This window comes from Lepidothrix coronata, unplaced genomic scaffold, assembly GCF_001604755.1.
Source record: "Lepidothrix coronata isolate B3197 unplaced genomic scaffold, Lepidothrix_coronata-1.0 Scaffold102, whole genome shotgun sequence".
NCBI lineage: Eukaryota > Metazoa > Chordata > Aves > Passeriformes > Pipridae > Lepidothrix > Lepidothrix coronata.
This window is the reverse complement of record NW_016690282.1, coordinates 479,008-500,715: the sequence shown is the minus strand read 5'-3', so window position 1 is coordinate 500,715 and position 21,708 is coordinate 479,008. Positions and strand designations below refer to the sequence as shown.

Sequence of the window (21,708 nt, the reverse complement as noted above, 5' to 3'; positions counted from 1 at the left end):
TACGCGCTCGCAGGCCCCGCCGAGGTGGCGGCGGGGCTGGGGACACAATGGAGGGACAATAATGGGGCGAGGGGCGGCGGGGCGGGAGCGGCCCCTCAGGCCTCCGTGGCGGCTCTGGCGTGTCTAGGTTTTTCCATATTAGATTAGTAGGGGAATCCTGGCGCGGAGCTGGGGCAGGAGCAGAGTGACAGCGGCCATGATGTTTGGTGTCGCCAGAGCACCAGCAGGCCGGGAGAGAACTCCCCAGATCAACCAGGGACTCCTCGCCGAATGAAAGAATAATCCATGAAGCGATTACGTGGCACAGGCCATAAGTTCTTTTGTGCCGTGCCTGTAATATCGCCAAGGGGCAGGTCAGCATGTCCTGGCACCAGGGGCCGTGCTGGGTGGGTGATGGGGTCACACCAGCCAGACCCAGCCCCGGCTCAAAACGGCGGCTGCACTATCACTGGTGCTTACTGGGCCGTCAGGTTATCAAAAACTGGCTGTATTGGCAGAAGAGAAAGTGAGTCCCCTTTAGTTCCAGACCCTTGAATAAAAGTAACAGGCTGGAACAGCACATGAATTACCATTTTAGTTTTATGTGCTGTATGTATGTATGTATGGCACGCGTGAGAAAGCAAAAAGCGATCTTGGTGCCTAAAATAAAGTATTGACAGAAACTTGGGCCTTTCTAGGTGGGAGGGAGTCAAGTGACACTGCGCACTCTCACTGACACCTGGTACTTGGCCACTGGATATGAATGCCTGGTGTGGGAATGACACATGCAAAGGACTAGACATTGCATTAAATGACAATAGCCGATCCATTCCTGGCTCTCCCAGATCAGCCAGCCTCCCTGCCTTTGTCTCTCTAGACTTTTCTCCACTGAAAAATTGTGCTTTACCTCAAGAAGAATACCAACTCTCTGTAAAGAAACCACTTAAGGAAGGCAAGCCCTCTAGGTCTTTCACAAGGAAAAGCCTGGCTACAGCATCAGGCTTCTCTTGGATGAGTTTCTGGTCATCACTGCCTTTTTACTTCATGTTATTCTACAGGCATTTGTTAATCTAAATGAAAAAAATTCTTGTGCCAGTGAGAACAAACTCCCTGACCAAAGTTAGAGGCCAAAGTTAAACCATTCTCATTACCAGAGGACAGAGTAAGACCTTCCCTTATAAATACATAAATTATTGAGTTTATTTTAAAACAAGCCATTCCATGAGCATCAGAGGTATTGCAAACTGAATTATTATTTTGTCCCCCAGTGCCCTGTTTCTCTCGTTATTCCCAGCTTCTTCTTTTGTACCCCATGACCTATACCTCTGGCTAGTTTTGAGCTGTGCTCCCTCAGCAAACTGAATCCTAAATGCCTTTCCCTCAGTGTAAGCGACACTGCCAGTGCCTCTCTCTCCTATGTAGCCACTGGAATTGTTTTATTCCTTTTAATAATGATGATGATAACAATAATTAATAGTAATCTTTAGTATTCTTACTTCTGTTAGAAGAATGACAAGCCAATTATGTAAAGTTTGTCCCGTTAGAGAACTAGACAATAGGTTTAAAATGTTGGGTTGCACCCGGATTATTTCTCTCATGAAAGATCAACAGGATTATTGAGAGAAGGGTTTAATTCAAAGCACCCAAACATAATCAGACCTCTGTCCTAATTCAGTCTTTATTTTTAACTTTAATAAGAACAGTTTTAAAACATTCTCTTCAGAAAGTAAAAACTGCTAAATAAAAATGTAAGCATTATCAAGATAAAAATAGTCAAGATAAAAATGCCTGAAAACATATTTTTAAAATTACTTGTTCTGCAGTACATGAGAATCCATCAAGTTCTTGGGCTGTTGCTCCTCCCACTGCCTTTTCCACCTATTTATGGTAATTTCATAACTGAGTTTATTCCAATTCTTCTTCATTTCGCTCCATTAAATTATACAACTTAGACATTCTCTTTGAAATAAACTAAGAAAGAGATATTTAATCTCATGTGAAAGAACAGCTTTGATTTTCACAAAACACAGGAAAAGGATTCTGAGAACAATTCACAAGCTTATTTCTTGAATCATTGTCTGCTGAAAGTTCAATTGAAAAACAAAGACCTTAAATGAACCAAATTCAGTAAAACTGAACTGTACAGAGTTCATCCCAGTGTTCTCCCAAAATATCTCAAATAGTTCTCAAAAGCTAGAAGGAAGCCAGGCAGTTGTGGCCATGCACAAATCTTCATCCCAACTTGCCCAGCAGTACATTTACATTGGTTTTTTACCTATTCTTTGGCATCCCCAATCCCTCCCGTGGTTATTGCAAATGTAGCTTCATTTTCAGGCATCTCAGGGCTGGAGAAAAAAACAACCAAGAAACTTGTGGGTTTCTCCATGTTAAATGCAGTTGTGAAACAGTCCCCAAAATGTTGTAGGTGTAAGTGACCTGGAACACTTCAGTGCCTTTATACCTATGTGCAAACGTGATCAATATCATCACGATCCGACAAAGTGAAATAATTATGTCAGGAAAACAGTAATTTCACAGCTCTGGAGCACCACTCCTACCAAACTATTGGATGGTCTTCTTTAAGAGCCGAGCATCTTAGTGGGATTTATAATGAAAGATCACGTAATTTAATGTATGTAATATGCAAGACAACTTTAATTAGTTGTTTAATCTGTTAATTAGTTTGTCCTTTCAGATTTTCTCCCAATTTACCATGCAGAAAGTTTCAGTACCTTGAACTTGGTCACTTTACAGTTGCTCATAATGCAGGTTCCTTGCTGTGAGGGAAAGGTCATTTACCTGTCATATATCTTTGCAATACGCAGCTCCCCTCTCCCTTTCCTCAAACTGATCCTGGTAGTCGAAGCATGAGCAAGGATGTGGCCCCCAATGGGCTTTTTTGGGTCTGCCTGAAAGCTGAATTAGCAAGAAAATGGCAGTGATTCACTGTGCAAATTCCAGAGGTTAATACTGTGATTAACTGTCAGACAAGGCCTATTCAACTCAGTAATAAATGATAAATAGGTCAATATATTAAAAAAATACTTTAACACACTTGCCTCAAGATAGGATGTTCAGGTGGTCAGTGCTGGCATCATTTGCCTCTCATTAAATTCAAGAGGCTCAAGAAATGCACAATTTAAACATCATATATAAGGTCTTGTAAAGGAAAATGGGATGCTTTTTCAATACTTTTTGTAGCTCGTTGTCTTCATTCAAGTCACAGTGAAATCATACTGTCACACCAGGCAGCAGAGAAACGTAAAAAACATTACAAAAACTGAGAGAAACTTAGAGGTGTCATCCATGAACGATTCCTCATACCACAGGAACCAATAAAAAATCTGAACCTTCATTTCAGTGCCACTTGCTCTATACAATCTCAGTTCTCTCTTAAATGTGTATTACAAAAATAGGAGAAATTTTTTAAAAAGAGAGAGAAGAATTCTCTTACGTCATAGTTGCTCCTGGGTCAGCAGTCATCTGGTTGGTCACAAACACGGCCACGTTATATTCTGCAGTGGAAAACAATGGAAAGAAGGTAGACTACATCCAGTTAGAATGCCAAAATATTCTCCCATCCACAGTAAAAGCAGGGCTGCTGCTGAAGCACTTCACATTTCAAATGAACGAGCAGCAAATATTCTTTTTATGGCTGATGGCTGCAGTTAATCAGGAGTCAACTTGAATTTGCTCCTGCATGGCTTCAGCTGAGATACACCAAAAATGAGCACTTTTCAGAATTCCAGTGAACAAGTCTTTCTCGGTTCCCATCTTCTCTCTTGGCACCCTGCCCTCAGCCCCTTCTCCCTCCCTTTCTCTGTTTGCCTTTTTTTTTTACTGCACAGAAAAAAAGCATTTACTCATTCCTCATCAACATTTCTGTTCATCCTGTCATCATCCCTCAGAGCATTGCAAAGTCCTAGGAAAGCGGTGATGGGCACGGCTTTTTTATCTCTCTGTGCCTTCATCCTTTTTTCTATTCTTTGTGTTTCTTTTGTATTTAGACTGTAGAAATTTGGGGAAGACAATTTCTCTTAGTGGATATTTGTCCAGATCGACAACGTATTCTCTCATTTAGGATTTGACAGCATTTCTAGAAAAACTCTAAATGCTGAAAAGTTCTAAAGTTTTCTCAATCTGTCATCTTGAATTAATATATTTTCAGTTTGATCTTTTTGGTAACAGACAGAGGTGTAAAGTGAGGAAAGATTCCCGGGCCAGTGCCTGATTGATAATACACTTGGACTACTAGGTGGTTGTGCTACCAACCTTCTGATATTTTTTGGAGCCTTGACAGCATCTGAGCTAGTTTCTGTTGTCGTTCAGCCAACTCTCCACGACCACTGAAATCCACACGGAAAAGTGCCATTATGGAGTCAATGATCTGCATTGTAATTATGCTAGATAAGTAAATATAGTGAAAGAAAATAGGAAAACTTATTCTGAAACAGTAAGCACACAAAACCAAAAAGTCTTGTACCAATAGCTTGAAGATACCAGCTTCCTCATGGAACTTGGCTGCTACATAGTCAAGCAATTCCATCTGATGTTCACCTGGTGGGAAGTAGAGTTGCCAAGTGAAATTAGGACCAGAAAGAGCTCTGAAGGAACAAAAGCCTGAATTTTAAAATCCCACTTTAAATGTTTGCACTGTTTATATTTTCACTGCCAGCAGTTTTAAATCCTGTGCCCAGTAACAATCTACAATTCCCAACAGTGCCTGTGCTTCTGCAGGCTCCGGTTTCCACTTGCCCATCTCACAACACTTCTTTGTGAAAAGCTTCGCAATGAAAGTATGCAAGAAGTCAACTTTTTTTTCTTGTGTTAAGAAACTGAAAAGCAATATAAACAGTTCAACTTAATGTTGAATTAAATGACACACAGAAATTGTTTTCATCGTATTTATATTGCACTCTCAAAGTAAAAGTCCCATTTAAAACTTTCTTAAGTTTTAAAGCAGTGTCTTGTGACACAGCGTGTTGGAGCTGTTGATAAAATGAGAATATTAAAATGGGTACCTCGGAGAAAAAACATAAATATCACGCCAGTGGCAATAGTGTTCTTACTAGTATATGCACGTGCATACAGCACATTGTCAAGTACTGCCTCATGGTCAACACTGAAGCGATCGGCAATGTCACGAAGACGGTCCGGTCGGCTGACATTAGTCAGAGTTAAGGATTTCTCTTTATACAAACCATGCCCTGAAAATAATAAAACTCCATTCCAAAATAGAATTAGGGGCGGGATGGGGTGGGAAAGAAGAATACTTATTTCGATCCTAGAGAAGACTGACTTTTTCTCTTCATGCTGTCCCACATACCCTAAAGATAGTTTAAGGCTCACGATGATAATTGTTTTGTGTTTAGGGTTTGAGGCGGGGGGGGGGCTGGCACATGAATATCTGTGCTCTAGGAATTTAGCTGTGAGCAAAACCTGTTTATACACAGTCTATCGCAGATGTGAAGTGTTAAAAATAGTGTTGAGTACTTAGATAAATTTATCTTGAACAGAAAAGCTGCTATCACCCGTAGGAGGCCTATTAGATCTTAAAAAAAAAAATCACCAAAAAACCCCCAACCCAAAAAACAAAACCCAACAAAACAAAACAAAAACCTCAAAAAACAAAACCAAAACCCACAAAAAAACCAAAACAAAACCCCCCAACCAATAAAAAAAAAACAACACCAAAAGCAAAAACAAAACCAAAAAAAAAAACCCAAAACAAAACCAAAAAACCCCAAGAAAACAAACAAAAACCAAAAAACCCACACACAAGCAAAACTTATTTAAAATAAAATCTGAATCCTAACTCTAATTTTTCCAGGTTGAATTACATCAAATGACAGAGGAAAAAGTCACTTCCTTGTGGGCCACTACACACTGTGCTCTTCAGGATTTCTGTGCCAGTCATAATGTTTTACACATATGAAGCTATCAGGAGACTCCTGCTTCCATATAATAAAATAAACTGTCTTTCAAGTTCATCATACCTGTAGCTTAAGAGTCAAAAAGATACAAAGTGTTTTCAGTATCAATGAAGATAATCTTTCCACCTGTGTAGCCATTTGGTCCTGGGAGCTGAGCTGTTACTGCAGAGAATCATAGAAGATCAACATGAAAAAGTGGGGAAAATATTTTCTTGCTCCTTCTATTATTATTATTTTTTAAAATAAAATACAACTGCTTATTCATATCACAAAGAACCACCAGTTTTAATCAATGTGGAAATCAGGAGTATCTCAAGTTTTACTGCCATCTTGAGTATAAACTCAAGCCCCTTTTCTCGACTGGAGATCAGATGAGATTTAATAAATGCTATCAAAACTGTGTTTTACTGAGTACCCTAACTAAATCTGTATCTTTTAAGGATATTATTAGTAAGTTCCTATACACAAGGCATTGTCTTAATCCTCTGCCCAAACTGATTGTATTGTTTTAGTAGGGTTTTTTCCAGCTGTAACTCATCTGATCAAAAATTCTTTGGGTATGAATTTTTCCTGATACATGAATAGTTATTGATTGTGGGTTTAGTCTCTTTGCAGTGAATAAGCTAAAATATTGAATCCAGTTGTAATCATTCATGCAAAAGGGTATGACTCTGCTGGCCATTAGACTGTACTAACTAGAAGAGGCCTTATTTTTCCAGAACGTGCCGTATTTCACTATACAATGTAGGGTTCATTTAAGGGAATTTGCCTACACAGTGTCTGGTAATTCCAGCAGCATTAATAGTTATATTAGTTATTTTTTACTACTGTTTGCACATTGGGAGATATCTCTGGGAAATCAGAGTCCTGCTGTATTTGGCACTGCCCGAATACTGCAACTGCCAAAGTATTTGTTTATCCAGTTACTGACAGCCAGTAGTATCCCCTCAGTGCCCTTCCAGAATGTCATATTCAGCAAAACCTCTGGAAACCAGGAAAGTAAAAGAGATACTGAGATAGAATCTTTGCCCTTTTCTGAGGAATGCCCCCCATCTACATGTGACCCATATTTGTGCTCTGCTTTTCCAGATGGTGTGTTATACTGGTTTATCTAAGGCAGTCTATTATCATCTCTCTCCTTATGGCAAAATTTACATGGATGTGAGCAGTATTAAAAAGTAATCATTTATGAGTTCTCTACTCAAACACAGCTAATGGAGGTAAGAGTCACCAAGGTCTGTTACACTGTATTTCTGGACATAAAAGATTCTGAGTTGTCTCTATGTGTTTAATTCTGACATAGGGGTAAGGAATGGGTTCACTGAGAAGAAACATGTCTCTTTTAAGGTATTACACCTACCACAAAGAGTGTGAGATAGCTGGGTTTTGCCTGTCCGAAACTCTGTTAAATAAAGAAAAGGGGAAAAAAAAAAGTCAAGGTCTCTTTTTCCAAGTTTGCCAGATTCAGGCATTACTGCAGTTAGGAACACTCTTACTTACAAAACTCACCTCTATCTCTATCTTTTTAAATCATTTAACCTCAATTTATAAATCATATTCTGTGCAAGAGAAATGTGTCACATGAAAAGCAAAATCTGAAATGCTTTAATTTTATCGCACTTGATTGCTAAGGTCATTTATTCCCTTGTGTGTAGAAGTTAAAACCACATGGCACCTGTGGTAAAGTGTTAACTGAGGACAGGTGGGGTAAGAAATGGTTGATTCCATTGACCTGGGCCAGTTTCATTTTCAGTAAAATGATCAAGGAGAAGTTTACAAGTTTATCATCTCACTACATCAAATCATGTTAGTCTCCAGTTTATCTTTTCTAAAGGGAAGAGTACTGTGTTTTATGAACTCTTCTTGTTGTTAAGTGTTAAGCACAAACTAATCAAGTGTACTATAATAGTAGCTTAATTGTAATTTCAAAATCTTACATGAAATACAATGTACACTAAGCGTGCATACCTTTTGTGGCAGTTGTGTTACTGGAAAGGAACATTTTGCATCAGAACTTTGACACCTTAGTAATAGTGTTAATAATGATATGTTTTACTGAATCAGCATGCCCCAAGTCTAATGATTACTCAGCTCAAACTTAGTCTGCAAGCAAATGAAGAGGGAAAATGAGAAAACACTAAGAGAAGTGGATTCTTTCTTCTTGCACTCATGCTGGTCCTCATCTTGTGAGTATGACATGGTAAATTTGATAGAAATAATCGATTTTTTATGAATTAAAATCTAAGTTAAGTTTCAGGTCTTTGTTCAGTAACACTCGTTTAATGTGGTTCTCTCACCTCCAAAGGCCTCAGTGATTGCCATGCTTTCAATCCCACCACCCAGAAGTTTACTGGAGAAAGGGAGAGGATTATGATATAGTTAAACCCACAAAATCAGAAGAGGAAAGTAAAAAAAGATACATTTTTGCTACTTTAAGAAAAGTAATTTTTGCCCTAAAGCCCCTCGCTGCACTAAGTGCAGGGCACTAAATGATCCCTGATTCATAAAGAATTAACTCTGTCTTAACCTCTCCTTTTATGTGCAAGAGAAAGATCTGTAGAAATTGTAACTGGAAAGAAAGAAGAGGAAAAAATAACATTTGAAAAGATAAATATCTCAAGGGAGATCTTGAACACTTGTAAGTTTGACCTGAGACCTGCAGGTTGTTTTGACTAGGTAAAAAAATGATGATACATTCAGGATTTTTGGATGCAAACTCTGGATGTTTATTTACAGTGACTGTACAAAGTTCAGTTTCCCCTCAGAAAAGGAGTTTGCCTTGTTGCTTACTGATGCAGGAATCTTTGAGCCAGCACTAGCTCCAAATGCAAGGGGACCTACTTGTCCTAGCTGAGTATTTATTCCCTTATATTTCTGTGTCTCATTGAGGATGATAAATATAATCATTGGAAACATTTGGATGAAGGAAGGATTTTAGAGGTAAGCTTACTCGAATTCCTGGCTGCCAGTAGAAATATGAAATACCATCTTCCGTTTTTCACTGTACTCAAAGGCAGTCAGGAAGCCTGGCTCCTAAGGAAGACCAAAGACAACATGAGAGGTTTATTTTAGCTTTATCTTGAAGTTATAGTGCAATATCCCATATAAATATCTTCTCTCCGCTCCAGCCTCATTCACACAGGTTAGGTATGAAAAATACTATCTGGTTGTTGTGGAGTATAAGGTATTATCCCTTTAGAGTAACAAACAGAATAATTTTCAAAATTATCTTAATGATGTGGTGGAAAACCTGTTAAGAGAAATGTTGCACAGCATTTTGGAGAGGCCAACATAGGTTTAAACTCTCAGGGAAGTGACTTACAATAAGCTTGTTTGCAGCTTCTTTAATCTTGTCCACTTTGGCCTCTGAAAGCCCTTTTACGTTGCACAGCGCCCGTCTCGTGGTCATCTGGATTCCTTTGATTGTGCAGATCCCAACTGACTTCAGCTTTTTAATATCTGCTACGTTCTGTAAAGAAATTTCCCTTCTGTGAGTATTCAGACAGTTAACAATTTGAAACATACTGTACTATACATTCATATGCATGTGGGTTTTCACCGAGAAATAAACAGATTTACACAGTAAACTCTTCATTGTGTAGTTTGTGACACCAACAAAAGAAAATTTTGAGTAAGATTGGTGTGAGGGATCACGGTGCAGAGAGCAGCTCCTGGTGGTTTTGAGAGAAAGGTGTCTGGGTCCAGTTGTATTTACTTGTCCCTGTTCAGTGTCAGATTTTCTAGATCCAAGCTGGTAGTAAAGAAACAGTATGGATTATTACAGATAGCATGGAGCCCATCCTAGGAAACCCTATAACACTCAGTCTGTCCTTGGTCCCTTAGCACAGATAATCTGTAAACCATATAATCTGAGGGTGGATAGTTGGGAGCCGATACACGAGGATCACTGGAAGCTGAGTCTAAATGCTGTGCTGGTTTTGCATGTTCACAGTAATGTCCAGTTTAAAACACATGTATCTTCCAGATCTAACTGATACTTTGGGATGGAACGAGCTACTAGAGTTTTTCATAAATTGGGAACAGTACAACTTCAGACAGCACCCTACTGACACATTTTGCCTCCTCTCACCTCATTTTATGATGTTGACATCACTGGGAATTTAAAAGCACAAATAGTCTACTCACAAGAAAACATACTGTGTGAAAGGTGTGGGATAATACATCGATTTACCATTTCCGGCCAAGATTTTCCTTTGAAAAAAGGAAACTGGACGTATCATCTATTTATCTAGAGTGTGGGAGTGCATAGAGCATAAGAAGGGAGGGGGTTGTGTGAGAAATTAGTCATGTTCATTTGGAAGCTTATTTCTCATCCTGTGATATGTGTATGACGCTCAGCAAAGGCTGAGGGGTCACAGCACCTTAATTCCAACCAAACACCTTTGATCATCGAACCACAACCTCAGTTGTGCTATTCTGACTCTCCTTGTGGCTACATGTCAGATCTAGTAAATATTTTTCTCTCTACTCCTCAGAAAAAAAATCTAAATCCACAAAAATTATTTCTTGAAGTAAATTAATTTAGCAGATATGGGTCATCATATTTTCACACAAAGCTTTTAACTGGCACAGCTGAGAACAAAACCTTCCCCTGAGGTGTGAGAATACCCACTTGGAAGAAAGAAAAAAATGAAAAGGAGCAGAATTTAAAGAAAAACAGCCTAAGTCATTATCCTTTATTTTCAAGATCTTTCATACATTCATATCATTATGTGAATACTGTGCCTTATTTAATACTGACAGGCTAGTACAGCTCCCTTCCAGCTCAGGTCAGCCTCTTTGATCAACTTGTTAAATTTTTAATGCAATAATTTGTGTATTTTTCCTGTGTGCCCCCATAGTTGGAGCTCCCAGTCATGTGATCCTTCTTCAGAACTCTAAAACTGCCAATAAAAAAAGTTGTCAACAATTACACTGCTGACATGCTCAGCCCAGTAGCTATAGTGCTGACTAATGATGACTCATTCTGTCTGTGTCCTTCCCATCTGTATTTGCCTGTAGTCATTTAAATTAGAGTTAAATCTTATGTTACTTGAGGCAAACCCAACCTTTTATTCTGCTCCTATAACTGAATATAATAGGATTCCAATCCATGAGCCAGACTCCTAGATAAACATATAATAGTAATTCAAATAAATAGGTGATGTTTATGTGATAATTATGATAATGATAACAATGATAGGAATTCATATTTGATGAGGAAAACCACTTATTTCTCTAGCTACTAATATTCTCCTCACTCCTACTCTCCCCCCTTCACCAGCATGCTGAAAATAGTATAGCGACAATTGTCACAGTGTAATCTCACAGGCACCAGAAATGCAGGAGTAATTACAAAGATTGGCAGGAACAGGAAATAATCTATCACACAGTTTTCAAATAAATTAGCAAGCAGTTGGTTTTTCAAGAGTGCTAGGTGCTAAATAGTTTGAGTGTCTTGCCACTTTATTTAGGAATCTGATGTGAACGAGATTTTCTAAAAATTTGTCTTATCACCAGAGGCAAAATTTGTCTCCACATGGCTGAGTTAGAATGTACTGCAAGGAGGAATTTCAGCTATTTGCATCAATGTGCATACAATTTTGGAAATAACCTTACAACATCTTTACATACCCAACTCTGTGTGGTCAAGTGATTGCTAATACTTACAATTCCATGCTTCTGTAGAAGGTCAATATCCTGAAAAAAGGATTCCTAAAAAAAAATAGCAGGAAAAAAATAGATTTTTGGTTTTCTTGTTGTTTTTTTGTTCTTATGTGTATCTCATTATGTGTCTGTTTCAAATTTGTAAACTTCTATTGATTTTCCTCAATAATACTTAACTTCTTGGGCAACTGAAACAGGCAAAGCCATAGCGAGCCAAAAAGGCCTTAACATTTCCTATCACCTTCTCCATAAAGTGTAACTTCACAGGCAATTAATCCTCTGCTATGCTAATAAAACTTGTGTTATCATCATCATCATCTAGAGCTTTTCTGCCACAGTTTCTCAGTCTTTTCATGGCGATGACCATTCCTCAGAAGCATAAGATTAACTGATATCCCCTTGCATTTAATATAGAAGCACAAAATATAAAGAAATAACGATAATCTCATTAAAAATTGTGCATAGCTTTTGAAAGGTTAACAAAGAGTACTTGAAGAGCCAGGTTGTACAGGGACTGAGAGAATGAGATTTTCTTGGTAATAGATTAGAGCAAAATTTTAAACACATTGAACTCCCTGATGGTCTTTGGGGATCTCCTGTCTCTCCACTGATTTCTTAACACTATCAAATTACTTTCAAACAACATTTGCTGCTCATATTTTCCAACCAACCTTAAATTTACCTCATCATCCTGGTATCCTGGTTCTTCTTGGACTACTTGATCCTCCATGGCCTTCATTGTGAAAGAGCAGGCAATAAAGTATTGATCACTGCTGGGAAATGCAAACAAAGACAGTATTGGGGAGGCAATAAATGAGTAAATGATTGTAAAAGTACTTTTAAGAAATCCTTGAACTACAGAAACTTGTCAGTATGTCATCATATATGGATTTAAACTTGGATTCTGCTTCCAATTCTTCATTATCTGATATATCAGACCAAAAGGAGAAAATCTACTGCTTCACTCTAAGATGAACCAGTTTGGCTAGAAAGGAGCTTCACAGGTATTAGGAAAAGAGATCTCATTCCCATGTGAGAATCTCACATGTCAGAGACGAGTTTTTGGAGGTGGGAAACATTTAAAATGATTTATAATTATTGGAATTTATTCTGGTAAGAATGCTAAAGGCAGTCTGTATTTTTATAGCAAAAGTCAGCATAGTTACAGACAGAATGGTTAATGGAAGGCTGTGCAACAGCTCAGCTTCCCCATCTTTATGTGAAAGAAAACCCACAAAACAGTGCTACTGAGAAGGCTACAACTCCTTAGTGATATATCTTGAGAGTAGGCTATTAAAGCTCTATTTGTTTTGAAGTTCTTGCCAAGGTTCAGAATGACCAATAAATGCTGAAGACATGCAAGTAATGCCTGTAAGGAGCATGCTTGCATAAAAAGAATAAAGGAAGGGTAATAAAAATCTGAGGCTTTTACTATGCAAAACCATGTACAGAGAGCTCATGTCAAGTTTTTTCATGGTTAACTTGCCATGTCTCTGCTTCACCACTGTTTCACTGCCCTCTCTATGTGACTTCCTATAAGCAAGGCCTAGAACGGGAACAGGCCCTTAGTGATAGCATGGTTAAACAAGAAGCAAAATATGACCTCCTTAAATTGTATGAATGCAAGAAAAATAAATACAAAGTAGTTCCCTAGAAATATGACCTTATAACCTGTAATCATTTTTTTTCTTTTTTAAATGGGCAAGTTGCTTCTGTTTTAATTGTGAGTTTACCTTTGCTGCTCTAGCTATGGCTGATCAAAAGTTTTGTAAACCATCTCATCCAGATATGTGTATATATTTACTTGCTCATCCTTTCTAACTGTAAGATTTGGGAGTCTAACAGAGGTCAGGATAGTTTAGGCTAAATATCTGCAAAGAGCCTTTTTTTAGCTTCTAAATGGATATTTAAGGTCTGCCTAATTTGCTTGCAAGAATCTTCTGTATACAGAGGCTGGGAAAGGGAGAAAGAAAATATCAGAATTTTAGTATTATCTTCTGTTAATATTTAATGGAAATATTCTTATAAAATCAGTTGTATCTGATAGTGTCAGGTTATATTTCATTTCTGTTTCAGAACACTGACAATTATGGAATGACAAACCATGCCTTTGCATAATTACAGTAAAACATTAATTAAAAAATAAGAGATTTTTAAAAATCCTTAACTTCAAATACTGAAGGAAGAAAAACAAGTAATGCAAAAGGTATTAAAACTATATTACAATCCCCTTCTTCATTAGAAACATCCTCCTGAAATGCACATAATCCTGCATTTCAATAACGCTCAGCAGGTCACTGGATCGTTCTCCTACTCCCCATCCTGAGGCAATTGGCATCTCACAGCAGAAAAACAAGGCAGACCCAGACCTGTGCCTTCCTGCAGGCTACAAGGGAAAACAGAGAAATTATACCTCACCCCACTAAAAAATTTAGGTATGAACAAAATCCTCCTGCTCAGTGGAGGGTCCTCCTGCTGCTGGTGTGTTGGCGCACCTGAAGGATTTCAGTCACCACAGCCTGCAACGTAGTAGATAGAAGGGTAAAAGTCTGAGACAAAAGAGCAAATCTATGAAGAAACACCATCAATCTTGTGCCACGTCAGGTGCCCAAGAGTGGTGATGAAGACCTGGATGCTGCACCCCTTCCAGGCTGCAGGTGTGACAGGGACCTGGTCCCAGCAGTTCCCCTCGGGTTTTTGGACTGACAGAAAATGGCTGGAGCAGAGCTCGACCCCCTGGGCCAGGGGCAGGAGGCGATCTGACCTGCCCCAAGGGGCACCACGGTGTGTGTGATCTCACATCTGTTGACTCAGAGGAAAATAAGTGATTAATCGCCTATCAACACACGGATTTATTTGTTTTATTCCTTGCCAGCTGCCTTCGCATAGGATGTACATTTCTGTTCCCAAGGGGCGAGGCACAGCAGAATTTCCCTCTCCCGCCGAGCACCGTAATTCCCCACGAAAATTACAATAACGAAACCCCAGCTCATGCCCGGGCAGCCCCGGGAGCGGGTAGGTACAGTACCCGGGCCGAAGGCTCCAAACTCCCCACAGCCTCTCGCCCTCCTCCTCCTGAGGGCACCGACCCGCCGCTTTCCCGCCGGCACCGAAGGGCGGGGCCGTGAGGGAGGGCACGGGCTCCTGGCAGGAATGGGGGCCGTCCCTTCCCTCAGCCCCGTCCCGCGCTGAAATACATTTTATTCACTGTCTTTAATCACTTCATCATCTATGATTTATGAAATATATACTCGCTCTCTCTAAGGAATATTGCATTGCCCTTGTTTTACAGCTGGGAAAGGCAGCCTTAGTGAAAACCGTGGAATGGCATTGATTAGCAGGATATTCAATTCAACACGTTCTGCCTTTGTTTTTCCAGGGTGCCACTCACGCATCTTCCTAAACAAGGCACACGGCGTTTTTGGATTGGATGCCCAAAACCCGTCAGAGAGCTGGAAGAGAAGTGACTTGCCTCAAGTCACAGGACAAGAAAATGAGGCTGAGTCACACACATGACTTAATCTGCCATTTTAAAAGGATGGAAAAGGTGCTTTTTAGTATATGAACACTTTGAGACATCTGCAGTCTTCTTGGAGGCAGTATGTGGAAAGCAATTACCCGTTTTAGCTTGCCTCTGGTAGCACAGTCAGTACGGGACTGCATGTCAAGGAGACATCCGCGGATTCCTGTGAGCAGGAGGAGTTCCTGGCCACCCCTTGTGTGGGTTTGAAAATGGCAGAAGGGATGGGAGCAACATTCTCAGCCTGTTTCAAGGTGCTTGTGAAAACTTACCCACCCTTCGTCTGTGGGAGGTTAAGGGCACTTTTTCCAAGCTGTTTCTTAGCCAAGTCAGGAAACCAAGCAACAAACCCCACAGCCCTCAGCCATCATCAGCACACCACAGGAATGCTCGCAGGGTCCCCATTTGAGACATCAAGCAATTTACATGAGTACCAAAAGTCTAATCCTGGGAGCCCTGAGGCTTTGTCTATATTGAGGAACCGGCTGGCACTGCTTTTGAAAACTGCATTATTCCACAAGAGCTATTCCAGAAGAGCACTTAGGCAGGCAGCCCTTTAAAGGCGAATTCCTTCACAAAGTATGCTTTTATTCCAGAACAGAATGCACATGCAGAGAGTGACCCTTCTGGTCTTACAGAGCACCTCTGCTACAGCTAATGTCTCTGTAAACAACTTTCCCTTCATTATTTTTTTAGTTTGGAAAATAGTTCCCAGAAAGGTCAATGAACGCACAGAATCTGAAGATTATTTCCCACTCCAAAGTGCTACTTTGGGCAATAAATTCCATTCTACAGCTTCAAAATGTTGTGTGATCATTAATTGCTCATTTGGCTTCCAGATGGTGTTGTGCAATAACCCTACATGGGTACCCCATCCTGCTACACACCGGCCAAGTGAGTGGAGGTGTGCTGGAGTCTGCTCCTTCCCTTTTACATGTTCTGCTGCTGACCAGTGCGTCTGCAGCTGGGAGTGAGGTACTGGCAATGAGACACCCCACTGTTATCTGCATTTCCTCTTATGTGGGATCATGTACCAGTTTGGACAAGATAAGACCCAAGTCAAAACCTTACCATAAAAGTATTAGGTATCCAGAACAGGGAAATCATAAGGGTTTTTTTGTTGTTGGTGGTGGGTTTTGTTTGGGTTTGAGCTTTTGGTTGTTTTTTTTTTCTTTTTTGATTACCTGGTTTTGATCCATATTTATGTTGCTCAAATGGACTAAAGTCAAATATAGGAGCTAATGCCTTCTCTGAACTTTCGAGTTGGCAGTTTGCCTGTTCCTAACCAGGATAAAATAATATGATATCTGAAATCTTCCCAGAATTGCAGAATGCTTCCGGGCAAAAGTGCAGCAATTTCTTCATATTCTTCAGCTCTCCCTTTTCTAGCTGCCATTGTTTGGATTTTTTCCCCTGTAAAATCCATGTTGGGGATGAGTGGTGGGGAGGGAAAGCAGAAGAGAGAGGGAGAAAGGATACTGAATATTTCAAAGACAATCCAAATATTAACAAGGCAAAAAACTCTCTTACAGGAAAGGGATATACAGAGTAAATAGCAGCACCACCTTGGAAGTTAGGTTAGTTATTATATTCCCAAAACTACCCAAATCCAGAAATCATGGTAGCCATGCAATGCTGTGTCACTTTAGCTACTCCCTTAGTCACATCACAGTGAACAATCACTGCTTCAAAAAAAAAAAATTGCCAAAAACTTTCTGTGAGGAAGCACAAACACAGATTCCATCTTGGTCAGTCTCAGGGAAAGGCCACCTTGTTTAAATGTGCCCCATGGAATTTATACTAACTCACACCACAGATTGCAACTCTCTCCTCTTTCTTCACACCTGAAAGCTCTTCTGAAAACCCCTGTTAGCTAATGGGTTATACTAGCAAAAGTATACTAGACTAGCATAGTCTAAAAGCATACCAGATTAGCAAAAGAGAAGAATAGCAGAATTGAATTCAGGTTATCAGAACACGGTAGGATGAATCCACACAATTTTTTGTACTTATGCAATTCTTGCTTATCTTCCTGCCGCTTCATGTCCAAATTCCTCGTTTATCTGCAGTCTCTCTGGTACAGTTCCTTGAATTCCATGTCCATCTTGGGAATATGACTGAAACTGTGCCTGCATATGTTGGGGTAGACTCTGAGGTTTTACATCAAGGAAATAACTCTGCCTGTGTTTTCCTTCTCTTTGGTCAGAACTAAGATGAACTGCAAAAACTGTGTGCATACAATGGGTCTCAGGGGGACTGGCAAAAATATCAGATCAGCCAAGCTTCACCGTTCAGACAGGAGAGCTCTATTGTTAAAATGGAATTAATGGGAGGAATAGATATGGTGGTGGGAGACAGTTATGTCTCTGTTGAAGTCTTGAGATCTTTAAAAAAACCTTGAAAAAGTACTCAATCCTACAGTGTTGAGAGTGATCCTGCATTAAAAAGACACAGATTTTGCTGCCTCTAATTTACTTTCAGTTAATCACTAAGGATATGTTATAAGATTAGAGATCTCCCTTCTGTTTCTCAAGATGTCTTGTCCAGATCATGGTTCAGAATTGCAGCTATGGAGGAAATGATGAATTAGAGGGCTGTGCCCATTGATATTAAACAGGTGCCAGGTAAAGTCAGGAACACAACAAATTATACGTGACTGGAGAAGAAAAGATGCCAAAGATAACATTAATATCAAAACACCAACCAGAGAATTCAGGAATGGGTATTTTTCTAAATGAAAAAGAAGTAATCTGTATGTCAGCTATACAAATACAGTAAGTGATAGCAGTCCAAGCACCATAAAATTCACTGTTTGAATAGAAGATTATGAAATTAGTGATTCTTTATTAAAAAAAAAACCAAACTGGGAAAACAAGGCCACTCTTAAGCTTTGCAAAACCTAAGCCAAGTTAGAGGATTTATGGAGACATGCATCAGTATATCACATATGGTCTATCAAAAAGACAAAAGACATAAGAAAAGCTGTCCCTTTTGAGAATGCACAAGGAGTTTTTTATTTAAGGTAAAAAAAGCAGACTAGTAATAGAAAACAATAGGACTGAAAGCAACATCAAGAGATTATCTAGCTCAAAGCTGAATCAGATGTTTGTTTGCCTGGGGAGGCTGTGGGTTTTCTTTCATCTTTTGAGAAAGAATCAGACAATTCCACTGCTTGGCTATCCTTGCCATTACCCTTGTTTTCTCCACTTCACTATGCCATGCAATTTTATCTGTAAAAATATCCAGTATTCTTTGAACTAGCCTCTAGTTTTAAAATTTCAGATAACTGAGAGTCTAAGTCTTGCATTCATGTTTTTTCTTCCCCAAAAGAGAAAAAATGCCAGCATAACCAGTTCTAAACAGTTCTAAAAAAACCAGCCTAACCTGATGGATGATGTGGTAGTGTGTACAGCTTGCTCTTACCTGCTTATGACTTTTGAGTCTAAAACCCTGTAACCATGCAGCCTTGTAATACAGTAATTTGCCATAACCTTTGTACTGAATTTGCAAGGCCTCAGGACTGGGGCTTGTCAGGTTTGCTTTGTTTGAACTTCTCTTGACCCTTCTGTATCTTTTACTTGGTTAGCTGTGACAGCAGTTTCCATAACTAACAAGGTCTATGGCTAATTTGTTTTACTTCTGTTTATCTGTGTGTGGTACAGTCATCATTTTATATAAATAGAAGTAACAAACAGTTATTCTGTGTTGAAAGAGAGTTATGACTAGCACAAGCATGCAGTGTAGAGAAATACAGGCGTGGTGCAATAGCAGAGGCCTTGAAAAGTGGGGACACAAGGTGGGCAGAGGAGTACAGGGATGTAAATGTAACAGGTGAGGCACAGGCTTGGCCCTACAGACAGGATGGCTATGAACAACTCACCAGTGATCAGTCAAAGAAATGCTGACATGGAACTGGATTTAGGGGTAACAAAGAGAACAAAAAAAATAACAGCTAACATATGTAATGGGCACCACATACCATAAAATCAGGTATAGTGTGGCACTGCAGAGCAATGAAGAAAGCTGTAAATGTGTGCTAGCAAGCATATGAAAAAATGACACCAAGTGTATCTTAGAGCAAGGAAGGAGAAACTACCAACATGAAGATCATATTCTCCCAGCAAAGGACTCCAGGTGCTGACAACTCCCCATATCACCCACACACCAGAAAGAAACCACCAACCTTATGACTCACAGGAAGAATGGACAGATGAGTGAAGTACAAGGAAAAGAGGTAGAATCCAAGAAGTGTATGTGTTACCATTTTATAGAAGTACTCTTGTATTGTTATTCTTTCTATAAGTTGTATCTGGATCAACAATCATCCAACTCTCAAGATTTCAATTACACTAACAATAAATTTCTGACTTTAATTATACGTAAGGTGTGCTTCCTCTTTGCCCAGGAGCAAACTGTTGAGTGTCACTAACTAGTGTCTGACATACTTCTTATTTTCACTATTAGCTGATAAATTAGAGGAAACTCAAGGATTACCTGAGCTAACAAGCAGATCAGTAGCAGAATGGACAGACATGGATTAAGTGCGTGGTTGCAGCTGCCTGTGCATTGCTGCCAGTGCATTGCTGCCTGGTTGCAGCTAAAATTCAGTCCTTTAAAAATCTTATCACTGAGCATATTTCTGACCTATGCTAATAGTTATTTTAAAAATATATCTTTTTAAAGCAGCTTTTTAATGTTCAACATTTCTTTCTGCTTGAGAGGCCGGTGCTGTGACCTTCTACAGTTTATTAATCTCTGCACAAAAATCTCTACTGAAAAAAATGAAATGCAGTCAGTAAAATATATTAGTCTGAATCATGAAATGTATACTTTGGGAAGTACAGGTCTTTTTTTAAACTGTGAGAGCTTTCTAAACAGCTGTTGCAAATGCCAAAATAACTGCTCTTGACTAACTCCACATACATAGATTTTTGTTTTGTTCTACTTCAGCTTAATATTAATTTTATGATAAACAGAAGTAACAGACTAATTATGAAATAAGACTGCCCACATATATAGCTAAGTGGGAGTAGTAATTGCAGTTACATATATCTTTTTCATTTGAATTGACCTCCAAGATCAGATAAAAGTAGGATGAAGAAAGCAATAGTAAAATTTATTTGATATGAAACTGTTATCAGTCCTCAAATTTGGTGACAATGACACTGACAAGCTTGCATTTGAATTAAAGCTCAGTCATAGGCCTGGTTAAAGTCCATGGGTGAATATCTTCATTTCACTAAGTAAACCAGAAGAATTGGCTAAATATTCCTCTGCTTGAAGATTAAGTGGGAAGCCATCCCCCAAGGGAACAAAGTACATCACATGGCCAGGGCACCTGATCAGACTACAGAGCATGGCCAGGCTCCCACTCTGCCCTAACACCCAGCATTCCAGCCCTCAGAGTGAGCCAGATCTTTGCTTTAACCCAGCAGGGCATTATGCTTTGCATTTTCCCTGTTTGTATTCCCTCAGGTGCTTATCTCAACAATAAAGAAGAAAAGATGAGATCAGGCAGCTGGGAGATGGGGAAGAGAGACAGTGTTGGATCAGTTTTGCCATTCCTTTAGACAGAGAGACTTCTCTGGGACTGAATGCAAATACAGGGGGTAGAATTTGCCTGGTGGCAGCTGAACACATTAGTGCATGAGAGAAAATGAGAGAACCAACAGGGGTTACTACTTTAGCAGGAAGCTGAGTCAGAAAACTTGATTTAACTGCAATAACTCATCAGAAAGGGAGTTAAAACAAGAAAATTGCTCACGGATGCATCTGCCATGCTGCAGAACACAGGACTGTGTGTGTAATCTTGACACCAAAGAAATTCCGACTCCTAATACAAACAAGCTGGAAGTACTGCAAATACTGTCTTAACTGTTATGGCCAAAAGCATCAGTGCTTCTCTAACTTATTCACACACCAGAACTGAAAATTAATTTGAAAAAGACATGAAGCAAAGCAGCTTTGTCCACCAAGCATAGGATAGCAGAGTTTTCAGTGTTACAGCTCAAAAAAGCATAAATCATTGAATGTTTTTTTTTTCCCTTTAATGCATTCCAGCTCACAGAAACTGAGTGCTTCTGTTGTCAAGTAGGGTGAATAATGACTTTGAGTACACTGCTCTGTTTGTACTCAGGACAGCTTTTTCATTGGCATGCTTCAGAAAGAAGAATGTATTTAAAGTGCAGCTGATAGAAAATTTTAAATTTCTAGGTCACAGTGGAATTCACTGGTCACATCAAAAATGGCATTTTACAGGAAAAAAACATTTTAAAATTCACATTTAGAAGAGGTTCAGCACTAGTATTTGAGACCTTTCTTCATTTAAAAAAAAAGCTCCAAACTTTGAAGAGCCTCTACTTGAAAAATGAATCATTTTCACAGTGTCTCCACGTTCCTTATGAGTTTGGAAAAGCTAAGGTTTTCTAGTTCAGCCTCTCAGTCAGTATCAGCTTTTCTTTTAAACCAATCATGTTTCAGAACTGAACATGCTCTTATTTGGCCAGTTTTCTACTCTTGGCTTTGCCTGCTGCTTCTGCAAGTGAGTTTGTGTGTAAACTACAAAAAAACCCCCAGTGTTGCTCCATTTGTATTCCATATGTTTGCCAG

The 21,708-nt window shown here is 39.3% G+C and overlaps 1 protein-coding gene across 7 annotated transcripts in view; it reads right to left on the bottom strand.

Moving 5' to 3' along the window:
- Nucleotides 1-1,015: 1,015 nt before the first annotated feature.
- Nucleotides 1,016-21,708, bottom strand: part of DMC1 (DNA meiotic recombinase 1) — a 31,779-nt gene continuing 11,086 nt past the window's right edge. The window contains exons 1-16 of one of the 7 annotated variants that reach the window (XM_017823336.1): nt 14,608-14,710; nt 14,221-14,381; nt 13,998-14,098; nt 12,262-12,349; nt 11,583-11,627; nt 9,235-9,381; nt 8,863-8,945; nt 8,210-8,262; nt 7,273-7,314; nt 6,002-6,074; nt 5,049-5,140; nt 4,463-4,536; nt 4,252-4,366; nt 3,434-3,494; nt 2,779-2,895; nt 1,114-2,324 (exon numbers count right to left, since the gene is read on the bottom strand). In XM_017823336.1, the coding sequence (XP_017678825.1) occupies nt 2,255-2,324; nt 2,779-2,895; nt 3,434-3,494; nt 4,252-4,366; nt 4,463-4,536; nt 5,049-5,140; nt 6,002-6,074; nt 7,273-7,314; nt 8,210-8,262; nt 8,863-8,945; nt 9,235-9,381; nt 11,583-11,627; nt 12,262-12,318 (1,029 nt within the window). In that variant the 5' untranslated portion in view covers nt 12,319-12,349; nt 13,998-14,098; nt 14,221-14,381; nt 14,608-14,710 and the 3' untranslated portion in view covers nt 1,114-2,254. Of the gene's footprint in view, nt 2,325-2,778; nt 2,896-3,433; nt 3,495-4,251; nt 4,367-4,462; nt 4,537-5,048; nt 5,141-6,001; nt 6,075-7,272; nt 7,315-8,209; nt 8,263-8,862; nt 8,946-9,234; nt 9,382-11,582; nt 11,628-12,261; nt 12,353-13,997; nt 14,099-14,220; nt 14,382-14,607; nt 14,716-21,708 lie in introns of those variants that run through there. The other 6 variants (XM_017823335.1, XM_017823334.1, XM_017823338.1 and 3 more) reach the window with 6 other exon arrangements.